Source organism: Odontomachus brunneus, unplaced genomic scaffold (genome assembly GCF_010583005.1).
Source record: "Odontomachus brunneus isolate Ranch 3 - 2012 unplaced genomic scaffold, Obru_v1 Obru_scaffold_066, whole genome shotgun sequence".
Taxonomy (NCBI): Eukaryota; Metazoa; Arthropoda; class Insecta; order Hymenoptera; family Formicidae; genus Odontomachus; species Odontomachus brunneus.
This window is the reverse complement of record NW_022639516.1, coordinates 1790074-1799613: the sequence shown is the minus strand read 5'-3', so window position 1 is coordinate 1799613 and position 9540 is coordinate 1790074. Positions and strand designations below refer to the sequence as shown.

Genomic DNA, 9540 nt, shown 5'->3' with positions numbered 1-9540 from the left:
GGGAAGGTTTCCCCCCCCCCCCCCCCCTTCCGTTAATCGAATGCCCACCAAAGAATAATTGATTGCAGAAATTCGCCGGAGATTCCGTTGGCAAAATTTCTTACGGTAATGCTCGAACATTTCGTAACCAGTTAACCAGATAACGTTGTGTGTTACGATACGCAACCGTGTCGTTAATATCGAATACCCTTCTTGGCGTTTCGTTCGATGGCGGTTCGTTCCATTCTGCCCAAGCGCGCGCGCGTTATATATTAAACATACATTTATATAATAAAACTATAAATGATATCTCTATAATTTCATCGGCGTTACGTAACATCAACATCACCGAGAACATTTTATTCGTAATGGCATCGCGACAACTCACACAGATCACCCGGGCGAAAATAAGCGTAATAATAATAATAATAATAATAATAATAATTTATTATAATGATAATAATTATAATACTGTTAATAATGGTAATAATAATAATTATAATACACAAAAGAACGAGACGAAAAACATAAACGAGTAAGTTTCCATTTAGCCAGTATTCACCCGACTTATCGCATTCGAGGATTCACGTGCACAGTGACTTAAAAACGCGTGCTCGAGACAATACGTGTCGCTAATAAAATCAATATGCTACGCAATCGAACGGTCGTGTAGGAAAATAACGTTTCTCTGTTATCTTTTTCTACGAGAAAAATGGCCGCGATGTAGAGCGAGTCTGTGTTATTTTCCTTCTCGATGATCGAGAATAAGGATTGTTGAAACGCACTGGTATCGGCATACCTACTCAGCTGTCGCGCCATGTGTGAATGTGTGTGTGCGTTTGGCTGTATGTTTCTGTATGTGTATGTCTGTGTGTGTGTGTGTGTGTATGTTGTGTATAGAGAGAAAACAACGAATAATGAACATCTCTCATTAGACTTCTATATATTGCACTAGAACTTCTTCCACTACCTAGTAGAATGGCAAATAGGCTATTACTCTCCTAGAAAATACTTATCCTCTTACATATGTACAATTTAAAAACCGCTACCGTGTTTTTTTTTCACCTTTACCTTTAACTACTGCTAGTATTTTCATCTTCCTGGATATCTCATCCTCCTCACAGGATATTCCCCCAACGTGTTGGATACACATGACCAAACTCGCAACATTGTTTTGAAATTTTCAAGATAACAGATTTCCTCAAATGCAGTATCAAAGGGAGAATTTTTTTTACACGAAATCTATCTGTATATAATGTCGAGTCATACAAATTCGTAGGCGTTACAACAAAATGCGAACTAATTAGTATCACAATGTTAATACGAAGTCCGGCTTGAAATGAAGTCAGATTGAAAAATCAAATGAGTGACCAACATCTGAGACATCCGCTCATATCACTTGTTCAATTATCTTCTACCTACCAAAGTGGAGGGAGGTTTTCCAATGTCGACTTGCCGGCTAGTTGACCTCCCTCCACCTGCCAACGGGAATGGTTTTCCGATGTTAACCTAAATCAACCAAGCTCAACTTTTAACTTTATTCTGATTAACTTTATTCTGATCGCAGTTCTGGATGCGTTTTTCTACTTAGAAATAATCGATTCCCTAAATTTTAAGCGCGTCGTATTTCAAGCCAAGTATTGCAATATTAATTATCGGTTCTTTCTTTTTTCACAACACACACACGTCCGCGCGCACACACACACACACACACACACACACACACACACACACAATCTGTGCTTCAGAGAGTTCATTCTTTCGAAAAATATATTCGACAAGACACCTCGGGAATTTGTTTCGTCGTCATTGAGACAAAGCTGTTGTTTCATACAGAATTCAAGTGCGTTTATAGTCGCGTGCACTGAAACAAATGCTCATGTCATGTGTACCCAACTCTGGAGAATATCGCTGAGCGCGCGCGTAATGTAGCAATCGCGACTTGCAGCGGAGCAATTTCGACCGGCGGTGAAGCCGACGGCTTTCTCGTTTGGAGTCGCCGTTGCGCCTTACCTTCTGCCAGGAGGATGTCGATCTCTCGTGCTCCGAGAATTTCGTTGTCGTCACGGGACAGCGTAATACGACGGATTCGTCGGCGAACAGAAAGAGACAGACACGTATGACTAGATCTTATACCTCGGATTATCCACGCGCTCTAGCGAGAAACGGAATCGGAAACTCAAGAGCCTTCTCTTCCCCTCTCTCGTACTTACGTCGCACGATCAACCAGCGTTCCCAGAGCGCTCGCGTTGACTCACGCGAGCGGTAACCGAGCGTCAAACCGTCGTGCGTATCCCTGATATCGGATCGGTAAGGAGATATTAGCCGTTGGATATGAAAGCAGGATGTACCGAGGCGAGGAGACACGCGCACCTCTCGCGCGATTCTCGTTACGTCGTTTGCCCCCTTTGTTTTTCCTCCCCGTTCTCCCATTTTACGAAAATAGTCCGCGAGCGCATGGCGGATGCGCGGACGATCATAGAAAATACGAACAGAGTTTAATTAATTCGTTTACTATGTACTACGGTATTGCTTCAATATGATATGGTACAGTCTTTTCACTGATTGTCCAATATCACTACGTAAAACATTTTTCTTAGCTCTGTTAGTTTGTTCCTCTCTTTCTCTCTCTTTCTCTCCCCCTTTTTGCCTACATTCTCGCAATCATTCACACACACATGCACTCCCTCTCTTTCTCTCGCTCTCTTTCACCCCCTTTCTCTCGTTTAACCTTCCTCTCTTCCCCTCTTTTTCTCTCTCCATCTCTCTCTATCTCTCCTCGTTTTTCTTTTCTTCTGAAAACCTCAACCCCTTTCTGGTTCTTCCTCACATACACATCGCATTCACTCGTTCACACGCGCGCTCTCGTTCTCTTCACTGTTTACACTGCACTGAGCGTCTTCATTAGGATTAATATCACTTTTTCTTCGGCGCGACGTATCCGCGCGTCGTCTTTATAACAATACGTACTTTATATTTTATGTTTCGAGTTGTACTTTTCAAGACGCGTCGGCAATCCTCGCCCTCTTCGCCGCCGTTCATCCGTCACGGCGCACGTCCGTGATGGTGAACGACCGAACAGCCTCTCTCCCTCTCTCTTCCTCTCTCTTTCTCTCTTTCTCTTTCTCCCTCTCTCGCCTCGTTCCCATCGGGGTTGCCTCCCCAACGATCGATCCTACCTTCGATGATTATTGCCAAGTAAATTATTGCAGTGGTGACTATCGGATGGTTTACGAGCGTTTCGCCGATGCGTTACTTCGCGACGCGAAGGTGTTGTCGGCTCGTGATTCGCGTGGAACGTCATCCGCTATCAACATGGATGGAAAGTTGCCAACGATGCGATTATGTTTGTCGGGAAAGACGACTGCTTTGAATATTTCAGCTGCTCAACACGAAAGTTCGTCACCGTGCAACGGTGCAGCTCTTGCAATTATAATAACGTGAGGTTCAATCGCCGTTGCAATTGTACATCGAGGCGAGAAACACCAGCGCGACATTCACAGGCAGAAGACGAATTTTTGTACTGCCGTTGAATTTTTCACTATTTTTCAACCAAGGGACACGACGCGCCTGCATATCGCCATTGTGGATTTATATACATTTGCGCGACAGTCACTGTGGATTTCGCATATTCGTGCGCGAGAAATATGATCGTGAAATCGGCGCCAAACGGCGATTTCGACCGTGGATGTTATACGGCGTGGGGTCGAAGAGCGAATGGCATCGTAAACTGTTTTATCGCGATCGTCGGTGGTGGTGGTTTCTCGATCTCGTGGCTTTACGGACTACAGGCTCGAAAACTTCACCTCGGAGTCTCGTGGGGAAGAAAGAAAGAAACAAAGAAAGAAGGTATATCGCACGGGGCCGAAGAGCATTGTAGCGCGACGCGCGTACTTGAATTAAATTTTACCGAGTCCTGCCGTTAAATTAAAAAAAAAATAAAAATAGACAACGCAAGCTGTATTCCGTTGCAAAAGCATCAACGTGTACTCTGCAGTCTGCGCTTCCTCTCCCCTCATGTTCCCTTTTTTCTTCCTTTTTTTCGAAAATAACAATATCTCATGCCGGATAAAACGCGCGGATCGGACTTGCACGGGTCCATAATGTTGTTATGCAACAGCGAATCCATCGCTACAATGTTTCCTGCTGCTAATGCAAATGAAAAATACGAAGAAAGCGCTGATACGTTCCCAACGCATCTCTCCATTATCCAAAAATCATGCCGTTGAAAGCGTCATGCATTATTGCAGCGACCAGTGTTTTTTCCCGGTGATTTGCACCTTGTTTTTTTATTACGGACGAAAGTTATTTTCGCGCGTTCGTTCGTCTATATGTTATACGCCTGCAGCGCGAAATCGTTCGTTGGCCGCGTCCGGCGTGCGAAATAAAGAGATGCGTCGTGACGTGTGTTCAGATGTCTGCTAATTTAGCCACGAGCGACTTTGGAGCGCGTAAACGTGCGCGAAGAGCCGCGCCCTTACGTGAGGGAGCGTAAGATCGATCGGAAATTCGTCGCAAATTCCAACAGAAGAGTGATCGATTCGGGATAACTGCGCGAGAAATCACACCGTCTGGACAACTCCCGTTAGCGGATGACGCGGATCGCGCGCAGCTTCTCGTCGGCGAAACATTCGTAAACGTAAAAGTAGTCAACGTCATTGTATCCCTTTTAACCTCACAACGAGAGGTAATCGTGCGCAAAGAGAGAAAGAGAGAACGAGCGAGAGAAAAAGAGAGAGAGAGAGATTCATTTAGCCGACGAGTCAAGAATAGCTCCCTGCAACCGGTGATTCCGGAGAGTATGCGTTACGCATAATCAAACACGCGCAGTGATAACAGGCGATTTATCACTCTCAGCCTGTGACAGTCCGACTGTCGTGTACCGATAGTCTGCCCGCAGTGTCGAGCCATGTCCCGCGTTGGAGTGGCTGCGATAGAGACTCCCGCGAATGGATAATCACGGCGACGTGGTCCGACGATGACTCGAATCCGCGTTGAATGCCTGTTCACCGTGTCATCCACCAGCGACGTCGAAGGAAGCCCCGTCCTTAGCCCGAGCGCGCGCGCGCGCGCGCGCGCACGCGGACTCCTCACGGCCATCCTTGAAACTCGGCCAAGGGTTCGGGTTTGGGCTCGAGACTGGGCAGCTGGTACGGTCAGTTCTGCTGTCACAAGCCACCCTCGGGTCAATGTTGAGCCGCGAACTTCATGCGCTTCTGCTTCTGCCGCTGGTTGCAGAACCAGACCCTGACGACGTTCTTCTTGAGATCCAGCTTCTCCGCGATCGCCGCGATCTTCTCGCCCGAGGGTCGTGGCTGCACCGCGAAGTAGGCCTCTAACGAGCGCTTCTCGGGCGCGGCGATGCTCGTCCGTTTCCGCTTCTTCTCGCCGGCGGGCAGTACCGAGGGCGCGTCGGGGTCACGTCGCTTGTTCTTCGCCTGGGCCTCCGCTTCCTCCAGCCACGCTTGTAGAATCGGCTTGAGCGCGATCATGTTGTTATGCGAGAGCGTGAGCGACTCGAAACGGCAGATCGTCGACTGCGAGAGCGCGCCGACGCCAGGCAGCTTCAGGTTGGCGAGCGCCTTGCCGACGTCGGCCTGGGTGACTCCTAGCTTGATGCGCCGTTGCTTGAATCGCTCGGCGAACGCCTCCAGCTCCCGCGGATCGGTGTCCGCGTCCGGGTGGAGGCCGGCCGCGGCCGCGGCCGCAGCCGCAGCCGCCATCGCCGGGTGATGATGCGCCGGATGCGGCACGCTGCCACCACCGCTGCCCAGGTTGCCGTGGTGATGGTGGTGGCTCATCATGCCGTTCATGCCGCCGTAGACGGAGGGTCCGTGGATGCCCGTGTGATGTCCGGGCCCGCCGCCCGTGCTCTCGGACATCGGCGTCAGGGTCGTCATTGAGTTCGCTGGGTCCAGCATGTCGAGGCTCTCCATCCCCGGGTGGCCCATCTGGAACACGCGAATCGGGGACTCTCAATTCGTGCGATTGCGCCGCCAAGGGTTATTTTGCGCGACGGAAGCTCGATATGAAAGAGAGATGCGAGGGAGGGAAATTAATCTCACGTCTGGCGATAATTATACGCGCGGGTGGGTAATCTTAGCGTGTAAATCTGAAGAAATTCCATTCGTACTCGGAGCCGTAATAATCAAGTAAGTAAATGCACGGGATAAGATGGAAAAACGCGAGAATATACGAAGACCGGAGAGGCCAGAGATGCGCATCGTATTGCCGAGTTTGCGGAAATGCATTTTGACGAAGCACCGGCGTGGCGTGGGGAAGGCATGAATGAAGGGGATAAAAAGTAAAGTTAGGTCGAGTGCGGCGGAAAGAGCAGGAAATATGTACAAGCTAACACGCATAATTATGCAGCACGTGCCGCGGCCGTCGTCACGAATGCAGAACGCACTTCCAGAGCACAACTCTGCGCAAATTATTTATGAACTCCTTTCATATTTTTTCCTCGCTTAAAGTGCCGTTACATAGGTGGCATGTTACTAACTCGCTTCCCTACGGCCAATATCGGCTGACGCATCTGTTAATACGAAGAGCGAGTGGGAGATAGTAAAAAGATAGAGAGAAAGAAAGAGAGAGAGAGAGAGAGAGAAAAGGAGAAAATCGTCACAAGTGATACGCGGCAAATCGTGCGACTAGTTACGTAAGACCGGGCGATAATTCCTTCTATTAGCAGAGGCATTCATAAGATCGATTAGGCATCACGCAATACGATGTGGGAATTATTCAAGAAAAAAAAGTTGGCTCATGTGCAATCTGCGATAAATACGTTGGTACATTATTGAACTCTCCAGCCGAAATCCTAATCTCCGATACATAATTTATTAATTATGTGTCCTATAATACTCAACTACGTACACAGTGTCGCACGCGCGCGCGTACACACGCACTGTGTACGACCTTGTTTGCACACATAGAATCATTCGGTCTCACGAGAATATACTGAGTTAACTAGATAGCATGGTTTTCGACCGTGGTTGCTCTGGGACGGGACATATAATTGGAATTAGTTCACAAACATATTTAAGAAACAAAATGTTCTTTGCGTACGTACGACGAGAGTGAAGAGTAACCGAGTGTCGGGGTTGGCCCTTTCCCTCCCAAGGTCGCACTCCAAAACACCCTTTTTGAGGGAAATTTTGAAAATTTGAAATTTTGAAAATTATTAAATTACTAACACTGAATATAATTCATGTTACATATACTATGCATTTTCAGTAAAATTTTCTTCAAAAAGGTCCTTTTGCAACGCAACCCAAGATACACACACTGAGAAGAAAATGCTTGATCATACAAAAAAATAATCTTTTTTTTATTAAATGCTACTGTAATGTTAGTGATAATAACATTATACGCATGTTGTCGTTACCATTTTCGTGTTAGAAGAACCAAGAAATATGATTGGGGTCAGAAATGACTATAATTTTCGTTAAATCAACTACTTATTTCTCAGTGTGTAAACAAAACTTTCCATTTTCAAGACTACGTTCACTGTGAATTTTCTACCAAGAATCAATTCTCCCGCGTGACCCTTCGATCTATAGCCCTCCACCCTTCTACCTACACCCCGTAACGAGCCCAGGCTCTCAGTCTTGAATGTAGAGCAGAGAGTATACCGAGGAGTCCGCGCGTGATATCGAAATCTGAAATCGCTATAAAAATCGTCGCTGAAAATATCTACGTAATCCACGCACGCGCACACACGCACACACACACGTGCACACAATCCGACCATTATCTCACGTACATATGTAAGCGCTCATACGACCTCGCGAGGCACCGGCTTATACACGTATACGCCTAGGCAACACGCGCATCATCTATTCTCATGAGAATAGCAGTATAGTGAGCTAACTGGATGGCACGGTTTCGGTCGGCGGTGGTGGTGCTCTGGGATAGCACAGTTACATCAGAAATGCAGGGTGGTACGCGGGGTGCGCCGGCGGCACGACGGGCAGCGTGGAAAAGGCAGAAGGTGGAGGCTGTCGGGAGCACCACCAGCAAATATACAGCGAACGGGGGACTCGCCCAGGGGCGTACGAGGTAGGGCCCCAGAGACCCGCGCAATATTTCATCATTACGCTGACACGATGGTAGGGTTAGCCGGCTCCTATGTTTTGCTCTTTCTGCTTGCTCTATTGCCCACCTCACCCCCTAATTTTTCTTTCTCTCCTCCTTGCTCAGCGCGCTCCGTTCGCCTGGACTCGCGTGCACGCGCGCACGTTCGCGCAACACGCGCTCGTCGACGCCGTTTCTATCTTCTTTCCCCTCCTCTCTCTTTCTCTCCTTTTTAGATTCCCACGTCAAGAAATTACACTATTTTCGCCGTCTCTTGTGTTTATTCGATTCTCCTTCTCCTTCTTTGTCCCTTTCTTACGTTTTATGCGGCTCGTACGCACACACGTCGCGTTAGACCCCCTAAGACCATACGTTGGCACATTTATTAAGGTCGTTACATGTATACGCGAATATAACGCCGTCGCACCGCCACGCGTACGCACGCCACCCGGCAATTTTATTGAATTCGTCAGCCTCGCTACCGTGTCATGTAAAAACAGACTTTATGGGACACTTACTGTATGACCATCTGTGCGCGGGTGAAGAAAAACCGACCTGGTTGAATTACGCGCAACTTTTTACAAAATTCGCCAGCTACTAGATTAATACGCTCGAAATTCTTTCTCTTTTGTATACTTTTTCTCATAAAAAAATAAAGAAAAGCGTCTTTATTTTTTCGCGCGTGCACAGAACGTATCGTCGTGGTGGTGGCAACCTGCGTCCTGTTTGCTCACGTCTCCTGAAATGACTCCTGAGGAGTCACAAGGAGCGATTTATGACAGCAAAATCATGCACGCAAATCCGCGGGAAACCGGCACGAGAAGTTAAACAAAACCCGCCGTCGTCGAACCCTCGCCGCAGACACGGACGTCCGCGACCCCTTAGAATTCATTGCGTTCCATCGGGAGCATTACAAGCAGTCGCGACACAGAGATAATATACAAACGACGCCCCTACATTTGAGAAGATCATTCCGGGTCGATGCGCATTGGTTACGGCCCCCGGTCGGCAGCGCCCGGCCGCTCTGCTGTCACCCTCGTCGTGTTCTCCATTCATCGGCATCAGATTGCTCAGATTAGCATAAGGCACGACCGGCAACAAATTGAAATGCAATTCTCGCGCGGAGTCATACGCACCCGCTACCTAAACGGCGGGTAATCACGCAAAATCGCCGGGCCGTTATCGCGCCGGCGGGCGACGCGGTTATAAATATAATGTGGCTTATTAACGATTGAAACGCGGAGGAAATTAAAATCGTTACCAGCATTGTTCGCAATATTAACAAATAAACTGCGTAAATTAAATTTTTCAATCCGCCGATTAAATATGAATCCCAATTAATTGCCGCGTGTAATTAATTATTGCTAACGATTTTAACTGACTGTTGGATTCGTTGCGTTTTATGGACCATCACAATTGCACGGGGTTTACGAAACAGCGGCCGTTCTCTCTCTCTCTCTCTCTCTCTCTCTCTCTCTCTCTCTCTCT

The 9540-nt window shown here is 47.7% G+C and overlaps 2 protein-coding genes across 3 annotated transcripts in view; one reads left to right on the top strand and one right to left on the bottom strand.

Moving 5' to 3' along the window:
• Window positions 1-9540, top strand: part of LOC116846673 (beta-galactosidase) — a 140962-nt gene that overhangs the window by 28683 nt on the left and 102739 nt on the right. The gene's annotated exons all lie outside the window — the stretch shown is intronic.
• LOC116846678 (inhibitory POU protein) overlaps window positions 36-9540 on the bottom strand; it is a 57303-nt gene continuing 47798 nt past the window's right edge. For both annotated transcript variants that reach the window (XM_032820841.1, XM_032820842.1), the window contains exon 4: window positions 36-5930. In XM_032820841.1, coding sequence (XP_032676732.1) covers window positions 5166-5930 — 765 coding nt within the window. In that variant the 3' untranslated portion in view covers window positions 36-5165. The remainder of the gene's footprint in view (window positions 5931-9540) is intronic.